General features: G+C 47.9%; 1 protein-coding gene and 1 long non-coding RNA gene across 5 annotated transcripts; one reads left to right on the top strand and one right to left on the bottom strand.

The window, feature by feature from the left end:
* Nucleotides 1–16,698: 16,698 nt before the first annotated feature.
* On the bottom strand, nt 16,699–23,863 carry Tgif1 (TGFB induced factor homeobox 1). Of its 4 annotated transcripts, XM_063231915.1 has the most exons (4): nt 23,545–23,863; nt 23,199–23,397; nt 18,489–18,715; nt 16,699–17,764 (listed from the first exon to the last, which is right to left on the bottom strand). In XM_063231915.1, exons 3-4 carry the CDS (start codon nt 18,705–18,707, stop codon nt 17,189–17,191), a joined length of 795 nt encoding a protein of 264 aa, XP_063087985.1. In that variant the 5' UTR covers nt 18,708–18,715; nt 23,199–23,397; nt 23,545–23,863; the 3' UTR covers nt 16,699–17,188. The 4 variants fall into 4 exon arrangements, with proteins under 4 accessions (XP_063087985.1, XP_063087983.1, XP_005008526.3 ...); XM_063231913.1 differs by lacking the exon at nt 23,199–23,397 and having other exon boundaries at nt 23,545–23,862; XM_005008469.3 differs by lacking the exons at nt 23,199–23,397; nt 23,545–23,863 and adding an exon at nt 21,983–23,171.
* Nucleotides 18,768–20,405, top strand: LOC134471833 (uncharacterized). Its single transcript, XR_010041527.1, has 2 exons — nt 18,768–18,908; nt 19,981–20,405. It is a non-coding gene; the product is annotated as an uncharacterized LOC134471833 (long non-coding RNA).
* Nucleotides 23,864–23,897: the final 34 nt, after the last annotated feature.

Here is a 23,897-nt window from a genome sequence, read left to right as displayed (position 1 = left end):
CTGGACGCCGCACTTTCTCCACAGGGTCCTCTCTTTCCGCTCCAAGCAGAAATTCTGTCTTCCTGTCCCCAAGGGGCCATGGTAGGAAGGAGATCCCTTTGTCAAGAGCAGAAATTCTGCACGGACCAGACGCAGCCCCTTGTCCAGCCCAGCGGAAGTCAGCACTTGTCCCCCACAGGGTCACCATCTCACTCAGGTCCTTGCTGGGACCAAGGTGGGTTCCACAAAGGTCTTTTCAAATGCATGCAGAGGGCCTCACAACCATGTGGCGATTCTCACACACACACACCCCACCCCCGCACTGTGGACTGAGTGTAGGGAGCCAGCATTTCTGTATTAATAGGAAACACTGGGTCTTGCCGGCTGGAACCAGAGCAACAGAAGACCGTGGATTCACACAAGCCAAACAACTTGAAAACAGGTCAGGCGAGACGGTGCCCTCCTGTGATCCCAGCACTAGGAGGATGTGAGTTCAAGCCCAGCGGAGCTGCACAGTGGGCTCTTAGATAAACACACAGAAGCCTGGGCATGGTGTACACACCTGGAAGCCTGGCACTGAGGAGGCTGAGGCAAGAGGACTGCCAGGTTTTTGAGGCCAGCCTGGGCTACATGGCCTGTTTCAAAAAGACAAACTGGAAAACAGCCCAAGCTTTTTCACAAGGTGCTCTAATAGACACAGAAAGCGGTAAGTGGGGAGGACTTGCAGACTTTACTGATTGATTGGTGGATTGATTAGTTGATTGATTGAGACAGAGTCTCGCTATGTAGCCCACATTGACCTTGAACTTTTGGTAATCTTTCTGCCTCAGCCTCCTGAGTGCTGAGTGCCTGTGCCACCAAGCCCTGCTGATTTGCAGGCTTTTGACAACTCTGAGGACAAGAATCTCAAACTTCAGGGTTCCTGAGACTGGCACCCGCTGCCCCCACTAGCAGGGCTGACCCTGCATTCTGCTCTGAGGGTCCATCTGCGTTTCTAAGAGTCACATCAGCAGAGACGCTGAGGCCAGAGCACAGGGACACCCTCAACTCCCTGCCTGCACCTGGGCAGCTTGAAGTGATCTCCACAAGGACCAGGGGTGGTGGTGCAGTCCTGTAATCCTGGCACTCACGAGGCTGAGGCAGGAGAATCACTGTGAGGTTAAGGTCAGTCTGGGATACATTGTGAGACCCTGTCTCAACAAAACCAAATGCCATAAAGAAATCTGCACAAGAGCTGGAATTATAGCTTAGTAACAGGAGACTTCCCCGGCCCTGAAAAATAGCTCTGCATGGAAAACCAACCCTATCAAACCCAGAGGGGTGTAGGAGATGGTGCTGGGTCTCTGTGCATCAGCAGCCATGCTCTCCCTGGCAAAAGGAGAGTAGGGCAGAGGCCCAAGCCAGGAGAAAGTAGGTAGTGTAGGACCCAGCGCAGGGGAATAGGACCAGAAGGGTGGGAGCAGCGCGGGCTTGCGTTTTTGCTCGAGTGCCAGGGCGGAGGAGTAGGAACGGGTGCGCCGTGCACAAGAGAGGCTCTGTCCTGCCCTGCAGTGTTATCAAAGCCCAGGTGGCCTGGACTCGATTTCCATCGCAGGGGCACTGGTCAGGTGCAAGGCTGGCCATCTGGGCAGGTGTCCCACTGAGGTTAGGTCCCTGCCACCCTGGCTCTAGGGCCAGCATGGGCCACACGGCACCACACTACAGCAGCAGATTCCTGGGTCGAGACTGGTGTGCATCTGCTCATTTTCTTTCTTTCTCTGTCTGTCTGACTGTTTGTCTCTCTCTCTGTCTTTTTAAGGGTCTCGCTATGCAGTTCAGGCTGCCCTTGAGCTCACTTCGTAGGCCAGGCTGGTCTCGAACTCGCAACAATCCTCCTGTTTCCACCTCCCAAGGGCTGGGATTACAGGTGTGAGCCACCATGCCCGGTTTATCGGTTTCTTTTCTTTTTTTCTTTTTTCTTTTTTTCTTTTTTTTTTTTTTTTTTTTTTTTTTTTTTTTTTTTTTTTTTTTTTTTGATACTGGGAATTGAACTCTTGGCCTTGCACTTGCCAGGCAGGTGCTTATACCGCTGAGCTAAATCCCCAACCCACATTTAACTTTTTTTCCCCCCACTGAGAATCAAACTCACAAGTTCATGATTACCAGTCAGACACTTTGCCACCGAACTATCTCCCCAGCAGTTCCTCTAGATCTACCCATCTGTTGAATTGCAAACATGAGAGAAGCTATGTGTCACTATATACCAAGTCAATTGCATAACTAAGTGAAAGAAGTAGAAATATCTGTATGTTCTTTTTTTCTTTTTCTTTTTCTTTGGTACCAGAGATCGAACTCAGGACCTTGAGTTTACCAAACGAGTGCTGTGTCACTGAGCTAAATCTCTGGCCTGTTTGTATGTTCTTTGAAAAACAAAACAAAACAAAACAAAACAAAACAAAATCCATTCTCCTGCTAACCAATCCAGTCCCATGAGACCAAACACTCACTTCCCCCAAGAAAAGCAAAGCTCCAGCACCTCTGAAGACAGATCGCAGCAGCTTCCACACAGATTTCAGAAGGCGTGGGCGTGGATGTCCCTGAGAGGGCGTGTGGGAAGCTGTAAGCGTGAGGCTGAGGGTGCAGTGAGACACCAAGAAGCTGGAGAATCCAGGGCCACAGCGGTCTCAGGGAAGCTGGAAGCAGTGAGCAGTCAGCCCACAGAGACGCCAGAGACGCGGTGACCACCAGCAGTGCCACAGGGCCATTCAGACTTCACCTCTTACACAGCTCACCCGCCGGTGCTAGCGTGGGACTATGGGACTTAACATTTGCCTCACGGATGTCAGCCTTGCTTTGGACCCATTCTTTCCTATCCGTCTGTGCCTTCCTTTAGGAATGGCAGAGTTTTCTCTGGGCTACTGTTTTTCAGCAGTGTATAACTCCTCTGTGATGTTCACAGAGGTTCACAGCTGAGAGTTTGCCTTAAGTCTTAGAGGAGACTTTGGATTTGGACTTTTCAGCGGTGCTAGAACGGTCAGGCTTTAGCAGCTCTCGGCAGACTACATATAATTTGCATAAAGAGATGCACGTGAATCTTTTAGGGAGCAGGGGTGGGATGTTTATGGTTTATGTCTAGATGTCTCCCCAAAGCCTCATGGGATCAAAGGCAGCACCTTTGGAAGGTAACTGGATGTGGGGGTTTATAGCTGACTTGCTGTTAGGAGGTGGGACCTGGGTGTATCTCCCTTTCTGGCTCCTCCTTGACCCTCTGCTTCCTGTCCACCATGTGAGCCGCTTGCATCTGCCGTGCCCCTGCACTGTGCTGTCCTGGCTTGAGGTCAGCAGGCCAAGCAAGGACTGAGACTACTGAAATATGAGCTGAAATAAACCCTGGACCTTTCACTTTGTCTCAGTGATGAGGGAAGTAACCGAGACACTTTCCCAGTGCCCAGTGGGGAGGCAGCTTCCTCTGTCACAAAGCCACTGTCATGGAGGTCCCCGAAGCCAGGCTCAGGGCTCCTCTTTCTGCAGCATGCCCCAGGTTCGGCTGTGAGCCACGGCAGCCCCACACCCCTGGGCTCCCATCTGCACACTGTCGACCCAGGTGTCAACCACTTGCAAAAGGAAAACACAAAAAATTGTGTCTGAAAAGGATGAGGCGGGATGATCGCCAGTCTGAGCCAAGCCTGGGCAAATTAAGGAGAAGCTCCCCTCAAGATTAAAGAATGAATTAAGAATTAAGGCTGGGGTGCAGCTCAGTGCAAAGGCTGTGAATTCAATCCCCAGTACCAAACACCTTGTCTGTGCTGAAGGGGCACAGACTTTCTGGGTTTTCTTCAAGGGCCATTCTCCCTGAAATGAACACAGACTTAATTACGTACTGTTCTTTGTTGTTGTTTTTGTGTGTGTGTGTTTTTCGTTTTTATCGATACCAGGGATCGAACTCAGGAGGACTTGCAAGGAAGTTTATGCCCCTGAGCTAAATCCCCAGCCCCCAATTACGCACTGTTTACACCGCCCCCCTCTGAGTTGTAGTTATGTAGACAAAGATGTGTGTGGATCACATGCAAACAGTACTCAGCTCAGTAGGAGTCAGCTGAATTCTCACACCCCAAATTTGGGTTTCTATGGGGAGAGTGGTCTTGAAACCAATTTCCCTCAACTACTGAAGGGTGAGACCCCTTCGGATTAGGATCGCAGAGGCAAGCCTTAGGCCATCCGTGGTTTTTCATTTGGGTCATCAGAGGCCAGCCCTTTGGGAACGAGGGCCGGGTGTGGGGTTAGGCGTGGAGCTCTGTGCAAAGAACCAGCCCCGAATACATAAGGCCCAGGTTCGATTCCCAGAGCTGGGGAAAAGACAGAAGCAGTGTGACTCTGAACACTGTAGGAAAGACACCAGAAACCAAACTGGAGAGGGCCCTGTGGTCTCCAGCTGAGTCCCTCTTAGGACCTGGCAGGAGAGAACAAAGTAAGGCCTGGATGCAGGGTAGGGGTCCAGGGTTCTTATGAGCAGCTGGAGGCAGCGCAGCTGTGGCCAGGCAGGCAAATTTTGAAGGCAGAAGCTGCGTTTAGAGGCCCTGGGCATCCAGCAGTGAGTCCCAGCCAGACAGAGTCCAAGCTGGAGCACGGGGCGGGGGTGGGAGGGGTGGGTCGGTCAGCTTTGCACCAAGACTTTAAACAGTTTTCCACTGTATTACTTCATTTAATCCTCTCCACTGCTCTGAAATGCACGTATTTATCGTTGGTCTTTAAAATGCAAGGTCGGAAGTTCAATTCACATTCACGGTACCAAATAATACTACTACTAATATTGCAAATTCATGTGGCATAAGATTCTGGGAGCCAACATCGTATGGGCTTTGGAAGGGAAATAAAAGCCAAAGACAAGTGTGTGTGTGGACAGAGTAGGACAGGGCAGGGAGAGAAAGAATGGAGGGAATGAGGGAGGGAAGGGACAGGCAGGAAGAAAGGAAAGAGAAAATGCAGAGAAAATGAAAAAGGAAGAAAGGAGAAGAAAAAGAAAAAAGGAAAGGAGGGAAAGAAAGGAAGAAAGAAAGAAGCCGGTGTGACGGCTCATTGCTGTAATCCTAGCACTGGGGAGGCTGAGGCAGGAGGATCATTGTGAGTTCGAGACCAACCTGGGCTACAAAGTGAGCTCAAGGCCAGCCTGAACTGTGTAGCGAGGCCCTGTCTCAAAAAGAAAACAAAGGAAAGAAGGAAATACAGACAGGCAGGCTTCACGCAGCCCACCTAACCGCCCTGAGAGAGCGAACCTAACTTGCGCGGGGCCCGCAGGGCTCTCCCGCAGCTCCAGCCCGCGGTCACCTAGTTCTGCAGACGCTGGAGCCGCGCGCGGGGGCAATGCCTGGGGCGCGGGGTCCCACGGGGCAGAAATCAAAGACACGGGGCCAGCGCCCGCCGCCAAGGCCAATGGGGAGGCCTCCCTGGGCGGGCGGCCGGATCCTCTCCCTGAATTTACACCGCGGTTTCTCCCCGTGGCGCCCTGGGTGGCCCAGGCAAAGGAAGGGATTCTTTTCTTTGCTCAGAAATATTTGTTTTACCGCTGATCTTTACCTGTTGGGGCCCCCCTCTGAACCCTCCGCTCTATCAACACACTACACTTGCATTCATAAAATAAAAGGTCTAAACGCAACTCCAAAATAAATGAATCAAATAAAAAGGTAGCTTTGAGGCTTGGAGGAGAGAAGAGTGGGGAGGTATTGTCAGGAACCTTCGCTGTCCTGAGTGTAGGTGGCATTTAAAACTGCAGCACTGTGGTAGGGCACGCCTACAATCCCAGAACTCGGGAGACTGAGGCAGGAGGCTCCCCAAGAATTCAAGGCCAACCTGAACTTCAGAGAGAGACCCTGTCTCAGCAAACCACTTGACAAAACAAAACTACTACCACTGTCACCCACTTCTAATTTGGGAAAATACAGCTTTAAAAATATAATTTTTGAGAGGAAAAAAATGTAAATTATAATCTCTAAGGTAACCTAAAGATTCTATGAGAGTCTACACTTAAAAAAAGAAAAGCCTAAAGTGGGACGTGGTGATATACACCTACAATCCCAGCACTCCCGAGGCTGAGGCAGGAGGATTGCCAGGACTTCCAGGCCAGCCTGGGCTACGCCTCCAGATCCGGACTCCAAGAAAAGGGTAGTTACTTAACACCGCAAGCTCAGAAAGTTGAAACCTAGAGCAGGAGATGTAGTGCACTGAATGACAGATTAAGTGTTAACACTTTCACAGAGCGAGAGCTACAAAATAGCTCTCTTGGCACCAGGGGCTCCTGAGACTTAGGAATCCGGCAGGAGGGGCAGAGCCCTGGGCCAGCACATGTGCCCAAAGGAGGGGTGTGTGTGTGCGAGTTGATCGCAGGAAAACAAGCGGAAGCGCCTAGACGATAAATTTGTGGACTGCACACTGTGATGACTCTGCCAAAGCCACCCTGGGCCTGCACAGGACACGATTATGAAGGAAGAGGCTAGTTCCATGCCGTTTCGTTTCAGGCAAGTGGAAAGAGCCTGATTTTGCAGAATCCTGACAGCTGGGAATCACGGCCAAGCTGAACCTGGCTGGGATTGGAGCTGGCAGCTCTGTGCTGGGAAACTGCAGTCATTCAGGGGAGACTAAGCAGATGTGGGTGCAGTGTCCGAGTAACATAGTAACAGTAGGAGCAGTAGTGCAGTGTCTCTTTCCTCTAACATAGTAACAATAGCACTGTCTGGCATGTGTATCTTTTCCCTCTAGATGCTTGAACACTTTCTTTGCAATACCTACTGGTTTACAGCCATACAAAAGGCAGCACTAGTCATAGCAGGCCTTCAATAGGAAGCTCTGGGTTTTGTTTTGTTTGGTTGCTAGCAGTTCTCGGGATTCAACCTAGAGTCTTCACACTAAACTACACATGACAAGCCCTTGTCTAAAGTTTGATTGTTTTAATTTTTTATGGATTCGTTTTGGTTTTTTGAAAATCTCACTATATAGTTCAGGTTGACCTGGAACACGCTGTGTAGCCAGAACTAGCCTCAACCTCATGATGATCCTCCTGCCTCAGCCTCCCAAGTACTGGGATTGCAGGTGTATGCCTCCATGCCTGGGTCCTTTTCTAAAATTTTGAAAAAGTCTCTCAACAAGTTCTAAATTACCCAGACTGGGCTCAAACTTGAGATCCTCCTGCTTCATCCTACCAAGTAGCTGGGATTACAGGTTTGTGCCCCCAAACTTGGTAAGGTCTTAAGTTTTTAAACTTTTTCAGCTAATAAACATTGTACACATTTATAGTGTATAATGTGTCTTAATATATGTATAGATTGTAGGCCTAGACTCAACTAATGAATTGGTCAGCCTCTTGTTGAGTGAACTTAGATATTTCAGATCAGTTTGCTAATATGTTACAAACATTCCTAAACTAATGATAGAGCTGACCACCATCATTTGAAAAAGCGCCATAAATTGAAAATACTGAAATTCGAAATGTGTTTATTGGGGGCTAGGATTTAGCTCAGTGGCATAAGCACTTGCCTTGCAAGTGTGCATTTGTGAGTGCGATCCCCAGTACTGTTAAAAAGAAATATGTTTATCAGGCTAGGCTCCCTAACCTAGCAGCTTAGCCAAGCTTGCCTTACACCAGGCTTGGACAGCTAAGCTGGGCAAAGCCCACTGTATGATACAATGTTGAGAATCTTGTGCAAGTACGCCAGTATCTGTAACCAAAATTCACCGTCAACAAACTCCATCTTGTTCACGACTTCCAGGCAGACTGAGAGCTGTGAAGGCCACAGCTCCCCAGCGTCAAGGCAGGTGACTGGGAAAAGATAAAATCCAAAGCAGGAGCCAGGCGAGGAAGTGCAGCCTGCCGAGGCAACTGGGCTCCAAGAGAGTCTGTCTCAAAAAACCCAACCCACAGGGCTGGGGATTTAGCTCAGCGACGTAAGCACCTGCCTGGCAAGCGCAAGGTCATGCGTTCAATCCCTGGTACCGCAAAAAAAAAAAAAAAAAAAAAAATTCATGCTAAAAGCTGGGCGTGGTGGCTTATGCCTGTAATCCCAACACTCGGGAGGCTGAGGCAGGAGGACTCCTTGGGAGTTCGAGACCAGCCTGGGCTACAAAGTGAGCTCAAGGCCAGCCTGAACTGCATAATGAGACCCTGTCTCAAAAAAACAAAAAACAAAAAACAAAAACAGAAAAACCACAAAACAAAACAAAAAAAACCAACCCACTGGATTCAGGCTGCGATGTCTCCTGAATACACATGACCCTCAGACGTGTGTAGAGTCAGAAATTGTAAATTAAGCAGAGCATCAGGGACTGTTGAGTCCCCCTTTATCTGAAGAAGGTGACATCTAAGATTCTCACATAGGTGCTTGAGCCCACACGCGGCCCCAGGTGTTGTACCGATCATGTCCCGTCCCCCAGCAGACACACAGTCTGGACCAGACCCGGCCCTGCTTGCCTCTGAGACTGGCTCTCCTGGGCACCTGGTCACAGGCATGATGGTGAGTTCTCCGTGGAAACGCAGCCCTTCCCCTGCATTGTGGCCACAGCCCTACCAGATTCAAGCCTGAGGACTGTGTCAACATCACCTTTCCCCTTCACAGTTTTAAAGACAGATTTGTGCGTGTAGCTTAACTCTCGCTTAACTCTCACCAACTGCAACATGCCATTTTTTTCCTTTTAGTCCCAAACTGGAGCACTTTCCCCTGTTGACTTAAAGGACGAACGTTAGGGCTGGTCCTTGGCCTATGCTGACCACCCTCATCGCTGCACAGCACGTGCTCCTGGGGCCATCGGTGATAAACAACAGCGGCTGAATACAGACTGTGACACATGACAGCCGAGTGGGTAACTGAGACAGTCACTAAGCCACCAAGTGTAATAATCCCATCAGGGAACAAGTGCAGAGGTAACGGGAGGGCTGGGCATGTGGCTCAGAGACTGACCCGTGCTAACATGAGGGAGGCCGTGGGTTTGAGCCCAGCATTGCCAAAACAAACCAAACAACCATGATAGTTTTAAAGAGGCATAGGTAGAAGTGGGCAATGACTTGTCTGCTGTCTTTCAATCACTTATGGCTTCACATTAAAATTTACATGGAGTAAATTTTACCGGGCTTGGTGGTACACAACTGTAATCCCAGCACTTGGGAAGCAGAGGCAGGAGGACTGTTGTGAGTTTGAGACCAGCCTGGGTTACAGTGAGCTCAAGGCCAGCCTGACCTGCATAGTGAGACACTTTCTCAAAAAGACTAATCAGAGGGTGGGGATTTAGCTCAGCAGCATAAGTGCCTGCCTTGCAAGATGTGGTTGTGAGTTTGAGTCCCAGTACTAATAAAACAAAAAAAAAGACCAATCAATAAAATAAAATTCACATGGAGAACTTCCACAGCATAGAGTATGTTAATACACACATTTGAAATAATGAGCTGAATATCCTGAGATCATACATTTCAAAGATCTTAGCAAATATAAACACACACAAGGTTCCTTAACTTTATTTATGAAAGAAAGAGTTTGGAAAGAAATTTTTTTTATCAAAAGCAGCAGCTCACCCTGCTCCGTAGGGTAGCAATTTATCTTCAGAAACCCCTCTGCAGTTCATTCTCCTTACCTGTGTGCTGTTCAGTGAAGTGTCTGGCTGTATCCATTGCTCCTTCCTACAGCTGAGTAAATTTCCACCAGGGGATCTGAGTCATTTGTAAGTCAGCCACACAGCGCTGTGAAGGCTGCATTCAACCAGCGACCATGAAACATCTCATTCAGAAACTGTTTCCTTGACATTTGGTCAGATCCCTGCACGACTGCTATTCTTAGTCATGGACTCATTACGCTGCCCTATCTGTCAGCAGGCCATTGTGACCACCAGCCCAAGTGGACGCTCCTCCTCTGGGCGAGCATTGTTGAATGTTTTCTCTTTTCAGCTCTGAATCATAAAACTCAGCCCAGAAAGCGGCTGTTTTTAATTAGAGGTCATGTTTTTTTAGAGCGCCAAGACTTGACACATTCTCCTGTTAATGAGCTTAATGAGATCTCAAACTCAGATCTCCACACTTTTCATTTCTGGTTTGATACAATTGAATGTTTACCTTCCTGCCCAGCTGTCAGGGATATTAGTCAGGGAGCAGATCTGGCTTCCCAAGCATCAAACTCAAGTTAACCTCAATCTGGATGACAAATTAATTTTACAACAAATTACAAATTCTATTTCTTTTATAACAATTGCCTAGTGTGCAAAGAATAAAAGTTTTTTCTTTAGATTTTATTTTATTTATTTGTGCCAAGGCTCAAACTCAAAACCTTGCACTTACCAGGGAAGTGGCCCTTTCTTTAGATTATGAAGGAGAAAGATCGATTTCTAATGCTCTGCTTGAGAAAGAGCATCTGATTTAAAGAATTATTTGGGGCAATGGTTCTAAACCTCTTCTATCGGGCTCACCAAGGTATTTTTTTTTTTTTAAATTCCCAAAGCCACAACACAGTACTCTGTAAACTTTTAGGTGATTCCAAGGTGGGGATAAGTTTGAAAATCATTGATTTAAAGATGAAAAGTAACTATAATAAAATTCTAGTTTCCTGTACTGGTGGAATCTCTCTCTCTGTCTGTCTCTCTGTCTCTGTCTCTCTCTGTGCCCCCTCCTCCCCCCCATACCGCTCTCCCCTTCTCTTTCTAGCTCTGTGTAACAGTGATAAACTACCAACAAGACATTTAACTAGAAAGTTCACTGTAGCCCTGGCTAGAGACCAAAAGCAGGCAGAAACTAATAAAGGGCTGTCCCCCTTACGGAAAGGGTATTTAGCCAAGTGGAGTGGGGGTGGCGTGGACAGGAATCCCAGCTGCCCAGGCCGCCAGAGGTTTCAGGCTGTGCTGGACAACTAACTTAGGGAGACTCTGTCGCAAATAAAACTTGCAGAGATGGAGATGCAGTATAATGCCCTGGGTTCAATCCACAGTGCCGCAAAGACAAGACAGGGAGAAAGAGAGAGAGAATCTTCAGGTGCCAGGCAGGGGGAGCCGACAGTGAGCTAGCAGCTTGAGAATCACAGATACTGTTGGCGTGGGCAGAGAAGAAAGTGAGGAAAGTTAAGGGAAGTGTGTTGGAAAAGGAGGGGTGCAGATGGAGCCAGTCTCGAACTCCGAGTGTAAGCTTTGCTCAAATCCTGGCTGACTCATGTACGGAGACCCAGGGCCCGCCGAGTCACAACAGCTGGACTAGGAGAGAACCGAGACCTCGGGCACCCTCGGCCAGGGGACAGGATGGGCCTGCAGGCGATGACCTCCCCAGTGTGGAGAGCTGAGTGTTAGCACCCTAGCCTCACACAGTCTGGGGTCCGTGGGGTAAAGCCCCCTGCAAACTGACCGTGTGTTGCAGAGAAACACACCAACAGACGGTGATTTCAACAGCACTGTCAGGCAGCTATTACACCAGCACATAAGGAAATACAGAGAAGCCAACAAGGAAATCTCAGGAAAGTACAAAGGATAAACCGAAAGCAGCAAACGGGAATCTGCAAGCGAGAAATGCAACGGCTGGAATGAGAGTTCCCAGGTGAGTCCATTCCCAGGTGAGTCCAACAGCGGGTTAAAGGCAGAGGAGCTGGGAGCTGAAAACCAATTACACAGGGCTGAAAGAGGAAACAAGCCCTGGGAGGTGACCTCATGCCATCCAAAAGAATTACTGGCCCTGAGAACGAAAGACCAAGGCAGTGAGACCGTATTTAGAAATAATAGCCCAACTTTCCCTAAATTTGGTTAAAAAAAAAAATTATAAACTTACAGATCCAAGCAGCTCCATGAAGCCCAAGCAGGATAAATACAAAGAAAAACAAATTCGTGCACATAGAGGTCACAGGGCTGAAATCCCATAGTAAGTAGCCAGAGAGGGACATCAGGGACAAGAGCTCAGTGATGCAGGTGACAGCTGAGATCCAAGCAGGGAGGCAGAGACACAATGGGCCTCTGAAGGGCTCAGCCTAGAATCCTCCACCAGGGCAGCTGACGGCCAGAGATGAAAGTGAAATACAGCTGCTTTCAACAAACACAGCCGGGGCTTGTCACCAGCAGACCTGCCGCCAGTGCTCCAGGAAATCCTTCACACTTCAGGCAGCGACACCAGCTATCTTGCAGCTCTCCAGGAAGGGGCAAAGAGCACCAGAAATGCTCCATATTCGGCAGATATTAAAAAAGAAAGAAAGAAAGAACTACTTGCCAAGCATGGTGGTACACATCTGTAACCCCAACACTCAGGAGGTTGAGACAAGAGGATCACTGCAAGTTTGAAGCCAGTTTAGGCTACACAGTAGCTCACGGCCAGCCTGGACTACACAGTGAGACCCTGTCTCAAACAACAACAATGAACAGACACTTTTCAGAAGTATCAGTGACCAGGAAATCCCTGGGAAAATGTCCAACAATATTGCTGGCCACTGGAGACAGCAAATTAATACAGCACTGAGGTTCCACCTTACTCAGAAAGTGGCTACCATCAAGAAATCAGAGAATAACAAGGCGGTAAGGATGCAGGGGGACGGAGCCTTTCACATTGTTGGTAGGAGCATACAAGGGTACAGTACGATGGAAATCTGTATGCAGAGTCCTCAAAAAACTGAACATAGAAATTCTATTTGACCCAACTATTCACCTTCCAGAAATCTTCCTGGAACAGTTACAGACATCATATTACAGTGATGTCTGCATAGCTGTGTTTATAGCAACACAGCTCAATAACTGTATCTTGGAAGCAGCCTCTGTGCCCATCAACAGATGAATGGACAAAGAAAATGTGGTGTGGGGCTGGGGATTTAGCTCAGCGGCATAAGCACCTGCCTTGCAAGCAGGCGGTCCTGAGTTCGATCCCTGGTACCGATAACAAAAAAAAAAAAAAAAAAAGAAAATGTGGTGTTTACACACAGGGAGTATTACTGTGCCATGGAGAAGGACACATAGGAATCACCTGTAGGCAGATGGATGCACCATGAGAGCATAATGTTAAGTGAAATAAATCAGACACAAGAGCTTAAATATCACATGGCTCCTCGTCTATCAGAAACCCAAAATATAAAGAATAAAATAAAAGGCAATAGGAAATAGGAACAAAGATCTTTTACAAAAAGGAAGAGACCAAGAGATGGAGGCAGGAGTAGAAAAGAGGATAGAAAAAGGAATTAAGATGTGTTATGTACGTGGACCAACTTGGGGAACCTAAAAGGTATGTACTGCAATTATGGACCAATAAAAATTGAGGGGAACCCCCCCCCCACAAAATGTACTTTTCCTCCTTCTTACAAAACACATGCTGTTTTAAGCCAAAGTGAGAAGATTCCCTTGTGGGGTTTATTATGTAGACAAAACTACTATTTATGAAAAACAGAGGAAGAGGGAGAAAGTGAGTGGTACTATACTGTTTCGGACTCTATTTCCTATGAAGTTGTATAACATTAACACTCCAACTGTAGCAATCTAAAGATGCATGTTGTAATCCCTACAATAACCATTAAAAAATAATAGGGTGTAGTTTATGGGCCAATAGAAAACTAATGTAATAAAAATTCCTAACTCAACAGAAAGTAGGAAAAGAGAAACAACAAAGAACATTCTACACTGAATCCAAAAATATCAATAATTATATTAAATGTAAAGGGACTAAATGCTGAGTAAACAGCAGGGATCTCTGAACTAGATAAAAAGCAAGCCCCATGGGGCCGGGAATGTAGCTCAGTAGCACAAGCACCTGCTTGGCAAATGTGAGGTACTGAGTTTAATTCCTAGTATCTACAAAAAGGAAAAAAATATGCTTTATGAGATTGTTATAAATACAAAAGCACAAATGGGAGCTGGGGATGTAGCTCAGCGGCATATGTACCTGCTTCGCAAGCACAAGGTCATGAGTTTGGTCCCTGGTACAGAAAAAAAAAAGGCACAAATGGGTTACAATTTAACAGCCAAGTATCAGGGCACATCCTTGTGATCCCAGCTAATCTGGAAGCTGAAACAGGAGGACCACAAATTCAAAGCCAGCCTGAGTAAAGCAGAAAGATTCTGTATCAAAATTTAAAAGGGCGGGGCTGGGGATTTAGCTCAACGGCATAAGCGCCTGCCTTGTAAGCAGGCAGTCATGAGTTCGATCCCTGGTACGGAAAAAGACAAAAAAAAAAAAAAATTTTTAAAAGGGCTGGGGTTGTAGCTCAGTGGCAGAGGGCTTGCCTAGCATGCAGGATACCCTCATACAATGCCCCAAAATAAACAACAAAAAAAAATTATATACTATATATATACTATATTATGCTATATATATTATACTATGCAAATAGTAAGAATAAAATTTTTATATGGCTTTGATACAAATGGATTTTTGTTTACCTATTCAATGTCATTTACCTGTTTCAAAACAATGCTTATATTTACTGTACAACAAAGGAAACTGCTAACAGATTGAAGAGCCATCCTACAGAATGGGAAACAAATTTTGCCAGCTAATATCTAGAATATCCAAGAACTCAAAAAATTAGTCCTCCTCCAGCTTTAAAGACAAATTTAAAAATGTGCATCTGAAATGAAGATACTTCTCAGACAGAAAAGTACAAACGGCCAAAAAAAAAAAAAAGGCATGAAAAAATGTTCAACATCACGGACCATTTGAGAAATGTAAATTTAAAACGACAGTGAGATTCTATCTCACCCCAGAAAGAAAGGCAAGAAATCAACTAATAACAAATGCTGGAGAAGCTCTGGGGAGAAAGCAATCCTTCCCATTGCTCGGAGGACTATAAACTAATACAACCACTGTGGAGATCCCTCAAAAACCTAAAACTAGAAATTCCATTTGACCCAGCTAGTCCCCTCTAGATACCTTCCCGCAAGAGTCAAAGGCTTCGTATTATAGTGACCCATGCACACCCATGTTTATGGCAGCACAACTCACAACAGCTAAATCTTCCAAACAGCTTGTAACCCCTTCAACTGAGGAAGGAATAAAAAAACAGTGGTTTGCAGTGCAACCATGAAAAGGTACAAACCTGAGTCATTTGTAGGAAAACGGATGCACTGCAAGACCGTAAAGTGAAATAAATCAGACACACAAGCTTAAATATCAAGTGGCCTCTTATGTGAAAAACAGATAATAGGGAAAAAAAAGAAAAGGTAGTGTAACCCAGTGTGAACAATGTTACTAAAAGTATACCTTGATTTACTACAATTGCCTTACCTTTTTTATGTTCTTTGGCTTATTTGCCTGCTTTTCCACCTGTATGAGAGTTAATTTTATAAGGTCTTATAAATATGAACCTGATACTAGGGGGTGAAAGGCAGGAAAAAAAGGAATTAAAATATGTTCTGTACATGGACCAATCCCCTACTCTGAGTATAATCATTACGTACTGCAAACATCAAGTTTACATAAGACACTTGTAGAAAGCTTAGACTCCTAGACCTTTGGGTTTCATAGATCCTTGAGTTTTTTCTATATTTGTTGGAGACTGAACCAAGGCCTCTAGGGTGCTAGACAAGCCCTTTACTGCTAAGCTAAATCCCCAGTCCTAACTGTCTAATACACTCACAGAACTTTGCTCCTTTTTTAGGGTGGCTGATTAAGTACTGGGAAGGTGTACTGGACTTCCCATGTTCGGTGTCTGTAGGATAGTAAAATTTACAGACTTTTATTTGACCCAGCTCTTGGAGCAAGCTAAGATTTTTTTTTTTTTTTTTTTTCTTTTTGAGAGACTGGGGATTGAACCCAGGATCTTTGCATTTAGGTACATCCCCCACCTTGAATCTAACTTGTTAAGTTGCCTGGGGATGAACTTGTGATTGTCCTATGTGAGCCTCCGGGAGTGCCAGGATTCAGATGTGTGACATACCTGGCCAATGATTCTAAAATGTTTGTTTCTCCTATGATCCATTTTTTTCTGCCGTATCTATGCTGGTCTCTACAGTAAGGACTTTGCATAATGGGATTTCAAAAAAGACCATCTCCCCTCTTTAAATAACCCTCAAGGGCTCCCAGCAGGGCAAGACTGGAAAAGCTCATGGTCCAACAACAAAGCAGCCTCATCCCACGCAGGCCTGTGGAATGGCTCTGTGGCATGTGACAAGTCAAAGGCGCTCTCCCTCCTCCCTCCGGCCATCTGGCCTTTGGAAGTCATCACCTCTATCCTAACAAACCCCACTAGTCTGGCGCCACGGTTTTTTCATGCACTTCTAACCCTGCAAAATGTGCACCTCCTGAACTAACAATACCTCCCCTGACCAAGTGGGCCTCCTTTCCTCCTCCTAGCTGGGAACTCTTGAAAGTGTTGTCAGAGAATGATCACTGCCCCGTGCTGCATTTGAATGCAAAGGCCTTACCTGAGCAGGACAGAGTCAACAGGAAACATTAACTTGGAAAAGGCACAATAAAAGATCCCTTGTGTAGACAGATGACTTGTAACCTCGAAGCCTCCATTAACTGCTTCGGGACATGCGGGCCCAGGTGACCAGGGTGACCAAAGCCAAGCATGAAGTAAGGATTCATTTCAGTGGCTCTGAGCCAAGACTTAAAGACTGCTGCCTCCTATCAAGAGTAAACATCGCACATCCTGTTTACACACCCAGCTTGTTGTCCACCTGCTCTTCAAAGCCCAAGCGACACCCCCAACTCACACCCCCACCCCCACCCCAACTTCCTGCTGGCTGGGGTGCTAGTGGGGTGTCCTACTCATTCCTCAGAAGCGCCTCCTCCGGAAGACAAAATACTCTGCATTACAGTAACTTTTAAAGAAAATACTTTATTATATCGTGAAAAAAAAGGTATCAATCAACTAGATTCATACTGGTTTGAAAAAAAAACTGAACATTTATTAATTAGTCTGTGGACATCCCGCTCCACACAGGAAGGGGAGGGGCTGCATTCTCTAAGTATTGCACAGTCTGGAGGAAAAAAAACGAAACAAAACAAAAAATAACCAAAAAAGGGGGGAAGGGGAGGGGAAAAAAAAAAATCACATGATGCTGGGAACCATCTCACATTATGAACAATCTACCAAGAAACATTTAAAAAAAAAAAAAAGGAAAACCCTTTGTTTCTACAGTAGCTTTGAGTTTCTAGTTCTCGGAATGACTGTATTCCATGGACATGTCAGTAACAGGAAGCTTCGTTCTAGCAATCCTTTGTGCAAATATTGATAAAAAATATATATATATAAAAAATAATGCAATTCATTCATTGCTTGCCATCAGCCCGGGCACCCATAGCGGGTCACGCTGTGAGCTTTGCCTGCAGCTCCATCTCCGCAGCCCGCTTGAGGGCAACATCCACAAGCAGCTGAAATCCACTAAAATCCTGGTTGAGGTCCGGGGGAGTGGGTGGGGGGGTATTGAAGAGGCCGCTCTGTGCGTTTGCACCAGACCCTGATTTACACATGTCCTCCGGGAAGCTCAGGCAGGTCTCCGTGAGGCCGCCAGCTGCTATCTGCTCCGGGTCTACGCTGGCTCCCACCCCAACCGGCTGGCACAGGGAGAAAGACACATCTTTCAAGGCAGTCACCGTGGTGTGGCAGATCACGGAGGGGCGAGGCAGTGCGGGCCCTGGGGATGCTGGCTTGGGAGACAGTGGGCGGCCCAGGGGCGGGTTAGGTCCAGCTGTGCAGGAATGCACTGGGCTGTCCTCCAGGGCTGGCATGAAGTTTCTGATGCCCATCGCAGCCTCCACAGCGCTGGCCTCAGAAATCTTGGCCCCACGGCGGGAAATGGTGAACTGATTGGGATCCTTCCCATCCTTTCTCAGCATGTCTGGGAGCAGCCTGCGGCGGGCGTTGATGAACCAGTTGCAGACCTGGAATCACAGAGGGGTGCTCTCACACCTCCTGGCCTTGGAAGAGGTGACAGACCCCTCCCAGGAAATCCTCCTGCTAACTCAAATTTGCTCTGGGGTCTCACTGTCCTTCAACCCTGGTGTGTGTATGGGGGGAGGTTTACATTCTCAAACACCTGCAAATGACTCACAAGGTTTGCCTTTAACTCTGCCCTTGTTACCCTGTCACCTACTGCCCTGGCACTGAAGTTAATCAACGACAGGAAAGCCTTTCCTCTAAGAGAGCCCCACCTCCCAGTAACTGATTTCTACCAGTTCAAATGACTGTGTCAACAGCAGAACACGAATTACCTCACCCAGGTCTGTCCTTGTTTAAATTTCAAACCAGTTTCCTGGGCAATAGAGAAAGGTTTCATCTTTTTTTTTTTTTTTTTTTTAATGTCTGTGGCAGAGAGGAGAGCTGTCTTTGGAGCATTAAAGGAAATGCTGTTTGGCAGATGACTGTCAAGTGCTCCTGCACACTCTAAATAGCCATTTATTAGCTTTTAGCACTGTGAAGGTTACCATATAAAACTAGTCCTTTTTGTTTTTTGTTTTTTGAGTGGGGAGGCGGTTCAGGACCTATCACACAGAAATGCTAGAAAATGACTCTGAAAATTCAAAATTGTGTGCACAGCCTGGGGGTGAAACAGGGAAGCAGCGCTGGCCCACCTGGGCCAGGGCCCGTCCCCCAGCCAGGAGGTACCTGCAGCGTGGACAGGTGCGTCTGCTGGGACAGCAGCGCCTTCTCCTGCTCTGAAGGGTAGGCGTTGTACCGGTGCTCAAACAGCCAGTCCCGCAAGATCTGCACAGACTCCTTGGGCAGGTTGCCCCTTCTCCTCCTCTTGCTGGAGCTGGCGGATGATGAAAGGTCTAGGGGACTGTCCATGCTGTCCTCATCCTCGGTCTCACTTGCGGATACCATGACCACACCTAGGAGAGGACAGAGGTGGCCGTCACTGGTGCTATCAGCAGGGAAGCTATCAAGACGCATGTAATCTACAGGGTAGTTGTGTGATTGTGTTTTCCCAACTACAGAGGGTGAAATAAAGGACTTGTGTTTCCTGTCCCTCATTACCAGGGAACGGGCAAAGCCTCCCAGAAGAATGTGCCGGGCAGACACATGGTAGGTTCCCAACCCCCTTCTTCCAGGCTGTGCTCCAGGATTTAACTTCTCAGTCCTCTGGCTACTGCTCAGAAAGTTTATGTTACTCAGAGTGACTAACTCGATACACTGACAACAGAAACGTTATTAGGCCACCAGAACGTGTCCACTAGCCTCTCAGGGTCACTGTCAACCAGGGTGAGCAAGTTAGCAGTTTTAAATGTTTATCCTCCTCCTATCACTGATGGTTTGAAAGAAAAGAGGATTTGCACATCCCTCCCCCACTAATAGAGGGGGGGGGAAAATCACATATGTAACATGTTAGTATCCTAAACGTAAAATACTTAAAATGTTCTGCAAGAACATTTCTTATTCGCTGCTATCTACATTTATTCAAACCTAGGCCCCTGCTTTGAGTAGACAGTAACTTTAAATTGGAACCACTGCAGTTTTCAATTTCATTACACAAAATATTTTCCCCACTATTAATACATAAGTGAGATGTCAGAAGATACCAAACTTCAAACCTTCCATAAATTTCAGCTGCCAATTTAATACCAGCCAAGACTACTATGCTTCTCAATAGAGTTCAGACTTCAATCCACACATGACAAAGAACACTGAATATGCACTCCCAAGGGAAGTCCTTTTGGTTGTAAGTACTTTAATCCTACCAGAAATGTTAAGAATTCACAAGCGTAAGAACATTTAAATCTGACAATGATTTCAATAAAAATTCAAGACCCGCCTAGATCTTCACATTTGGGCCTCACTTTGACCTTAAAAATTTCAAATAAATGCCATTAACCCTGCTTTTTGAAACTACAACAACTCTGAATGGCTGAAGAAATATTCTTTTTAAAGACAATTTAACACTTTTAAAAATACAAATAAGTTAACAACTACAAGCATGTTTTTAAAATACTAAATCTTTTGTACTAGGAAAAGTCATTTTAAAAGGTTTGAATTTTTAGCTCTGTAAACTTTTTCTTCTGTAGTCTGTAATTTTGGTGAAAGAAAAGCAACCAGTTTTAATTGAATTGGCTTACCCTGACAGGAAAAAAAAAAAATTTTTTTTTTTAATTCTTCCTAGGTGCAAACCAGTCACCCAGTCTCTAAAGAGCTTTCTGAATGCCAGCAATCGGCCGACTCGGCTTGGTGACAGTTTGAGCTTTGGACTGCAGGGGGCCGAAGGTGTGGGAGGGCGTTCCTCTAAGAAAGGAAAAAACCCTGCACAAAGCCAGCAAGTTGTAACAAAGGACGTGCATGATTCCGCAAATTCACCGTAGCTCAAGGCTTTTAACAAACAGCCATAAATAAACCATACATGAATCTCAACGTTTTAACTGCCGTGTTATTTGAAGTTTCTCTTCCCCCTGAAGATTTAATTAAGCAGTTTAAAAAAAAAATCAAGTTAAAGAAAGGGCAGAGCTTTAAAACCGAAACTGCTTTCACTGCTGAGAAACTTTCAAAACCCATATTAAAATTTGGGTAAAAAACTATGCGGAAAAATAAAACCTTAACAAAGTACCAATGAGTTTCTTGGTTTGATAGCTAAGGAAATCTCACTTCTAAACACGTGTCTCCAGTTAACTGAACAAGGAAAGCACATTTGCATAAAGCAATTTGTTTAAACTCTCCAGCATCTGAAAAGCCAGACTTCTCCAAGGCTTTTTTCTCTCCCTCTTTTTTTAAAAAAATAAATCTCAAAAATTGGAAATTTTGCTCATTGAGCAGTGAAGTCCCCACTGGAAGTTGGTAATAAAGTTTGAGACCAACAACAACAAAAAAAAAAACCCGAAGTCTGCCCTTTGATCTACTAGCTTAGTTTGACAAGAAGCCTGATTTTTGAGAAAAGGTTAGTGACAAACAAAAGTAGATTTCAGTTAAGCGACCCCCAACTGCGAGCCGACTTCACTTAGTTCATTTGAGCAGGGGGAAGGAAAAAAAAAAAAAAAAAAACAATGCCAATCCTCTGGGTCTGTAACAAACATTTCCAATATGTGTACAAAGCTGGAGGAACCGGAAGTGAAGGCTGAAGTCGTCCCCGGGCTGAAACCCATGCTCGCTGCTGTCAGGGCTGTTTTCAGTAAAACTCTCCCTCCTCCTGATGGTGGCTCAACTTGGAAAAACAAAAAGGCTTTTTCCTCGTTACTCATTTCCTACTGTAACAGAGCCCTTTGAAAAGTTTCCCGGTTACGACTTGTTTCCAAACCTCTTGCTCGGCTGCTTACGCTTTTAAAAAATGTGGTTGGGTGGGGGACAATCACAAGCCTCTTACTCCACTCAGACAAGGAAATGCAGCTTGGAAAAGCCGCAAGATGGCCCGCGGATCCCACGGCTCTGGGAAGCAGGCTGGAGTCTGCACTTTTTTTTCTGAACAACTTTGAAAAAAAAAAAAAATCAAGAAGGGGTTGGGGGCGGGGGGTGGCACGCCAGAAGTTGGTTGTAAAGTTGGATTTCAGAAGTAGAAAGAAAGGCCACTAAAGCAGAATCTAGAAGATCAAGGGACATTTACTTAGGGAAACAGCAAACCGAGCCTGAGTTTCCGGGGACCCTCTCCCTTCAGGAGAAGCAAGAGGAATGGAACTTTGAAAACTTCTTCCGCGGTAGCCAGGCTGACGCAGCCAAGAGCACCCACAAAGCGAGGGGCAAATCCCTCTGCAAGAATTAAACGCGATGTGAGAGCAAAAAGCCTCGAGGGGTTTTCCGAACCGAACTTCTTCCTGCTTGTTTTTAAGCCACTTTATATCTTTTTTGGCAACCCGGGGCTTTTTTAAGAGGTCGCAGTACTGTGACACATCCATGATTCCCTGAGTTGCAAGCACTTTTGTTCAGATTTTTCTAAGGCAGACAATGGGCAGGCGGGGAGCCCCCTCCCAGGTAGCCGGGTGCGGGGGAGGGGGGGCCGCGGAGCGCAGCTTTGTTCTGGCGAGGGGTTCAACCCCCACCGAGCCTGGCCACTGCAGACCTGGCCTGCGACTGCCAACCCACATCCTCCAGTCTCTGCACCCCGAACAGGGGCCAGGGAATCCTGAGAAAGGGAGAATCCTGCCCCCCATCCCCGCGAGCCGTAAAACAGTCACCAAGTTTACCCTCCAATTCGTCACCTTCCATCGTTTTCCAGGAGTCGGTGCAAAGCAGGATCGGGGACCCCCACTTTTCCCTGGCGCCCGCAGTCCCAGCCTGAATCCTCGGCGAGGGGAGGGGAACAGGGATAGAGGGGGGAGGGGGCGTTAGGGGGCGGGGCCCAGTGGAGCGAAGAAGGAGGGTGCAGGCTGCGGGGGCTGAGAGCCGACCCCACTGCAGCTGGGACAATGGAGCCTTCTCCACCCCGCCCCCCGCCCAGCACCCAGCTTTGCATCTTGTGCCCCACCACCACTCCGCGAACACAGCCCCTCACTTGCGCCCTGAGCTCCCGGGAACATAGAAAGCGTCCTTGCACGGGACCAGATCTCGGTGCTACCAGGGCCACAAGGCTTTGCGTAATGCCCCACGCATTTCCGGAACCAAGTTAAATGTCCCCAACTTGAGAAGCGCCCAGGTTTCCAGGGGGTCCCTCGCAGAAGCGTCAACCAGGAGGCCTCCCTCCAAGGGACCTGGGAGTTCACGCCTCATTTCACTTCCACTGAGGCTACTGGTGGGCGTGGGGCGGCCTGGGAAGGCCCTGCGTGTTTCGGGGTCTCCCACCAGATCCCCCACCAGACCCTCAGCGCAGAGCTGCCGCCGGGCTCTGGAAGAATGCGGGTTCCAGTCCGGGCGCTCCTGGGCATGCGCAACTGCGCCTCGCCAGGTCCCCGGGCGATTAACTTGTTTTGAGCCACTCCACATAAATCACAACCGAGAACCCTATCCCGTCCGCAAGGGGCCACTCGGGGGACCTCCGAGACGAGGACTCCAAAGTAAACTTCAAAAGGGATTTCATAGTCTTCGACCTTTCGGGGTTGTTCCCCCCCCCCCCCCTGTAGGCTGACGGCAAGTTTTAGTTGTAAATCTTCCAGAACGCTCCGTGGAAACAATGACAGTCTCGCTCTTTGAACTTACAACCCGAGTCTGCCTGTCACACTCGACTACACTCCCACTGCACGCCGCCGTAAGTTGCTGGCCCCGTAAGCCAAACTCCTCTCATGTTGCCCCACTTCATCGTGGGAAAACTTTCAAAAAGTCTTCACTTTCCAAAGCTGTGCGCACCCGAGAACGATGGGGAAAGGGGCTCGGGGGGTTACATTCCTCGGATTGTGAAAAACACCAGATCCCCAAAAGAAGAATGCTGGGGTCGGTCCAGGGGGATGTGAGGTCCCCGCCACCCACCTTTCAGACAAAGGCGCAGGTCCTCCCGAGCAGACCCCACGCCCCGCGCCGGCCGGAGAACCTGGGAGCCACGCGGCAGCGTGGGGAGGCGGCAGAGACAATGAAACTTGGAGGCGCACAAACACGGCGCCGAGCGTGTTCTTGACAAAGTGCCAGCAGCATGGAGAGCTCGTCTCCTCGGCGGCCCCTCGTGTTATGTCTAGGGGAAAAACCGCTCGGGCTGTTCCAGACGCAGCCTCAACAAAGAGGGCGGCCGCCGCTCCAGCCCGAGCGCCAGCCCCGGGGGCGGAAAAGTGTCCCCGGGTCACTCGCCCCGGGTCCGCGCGCAGCCCCGCCACCGCCTCACCTTTCCGGCTTTTCATCCTGGACCGGCGCTCCCAGCGCGAGGCAGGGCTGGGGTCTCAGGGGACCAGCGCGCGTCCTCCTGCGCCGCCGGCTGTCCGGTAACTTGGAGGACGCGTCCCGGCCGTTATTGCTCCACAAGGCGCTCGGATCCAGGCGCCCGCTCCCCGGGTGGAACGCGAGGGACACTCGGGCTTCCTCCCGCCGGGGTGCTGCGCGGCCGGCCCGGGCTCCCCTCCCGCGGCGCTCCTTTGTTCCCCGCTCCCGCCGGTACACCTCGGCGCTGTCAGAGTGCGGGCGCGAGGGAAGGTACGGGAGGTCCTGCTCCGCCCCGCCCGCCCGCCCGGCCCCCGCCCG

The sequence above is a fragment of the Cavia porcellus genome, unplaced genomic scaffold (genome assembly GCF_034190915.1).
Source record: "Cavia porcellus strain 051 isolate PalLab524CR breed Dunkin Hartley unplaced genomic scaffold, mCavPor4.1 scaffold_20, whole genome shotgun sequence".
NCBI lineage: Eukaryota > Metazoa > Chordata > Mammalia > Rodentia > Caviidae > Cavia > Cavia porcellus.
Note: the sequence above shows the minus strand (reverse complement) of the source record. Positions and strands in the feature narration are given on the sequence as shown.

Excerpts from the sequence above, each read along its gene's own strand:
- Tgif1 (XM_005008469.3), bottom strand. The coding sequence starts at position 22,004 with ATGGAAGGTGACGAATTGGAGG. Across the intron at positions 18,716-21,982 it reads GGAAGGTGACGAATTGGAGG|GTGTGGTCATGGTATCCGCA; the intron begins GTAAACTTGGTG and ends GTCCTCTCCTAG. Across the intron at positions 17,765-18,488 it reads CGCACCTGTCCACGCTGCAG|GTCTGCAACTGGTTCATCAA; the intron begins GTACCTCCTGGC and ends CTGTGATTCCAG.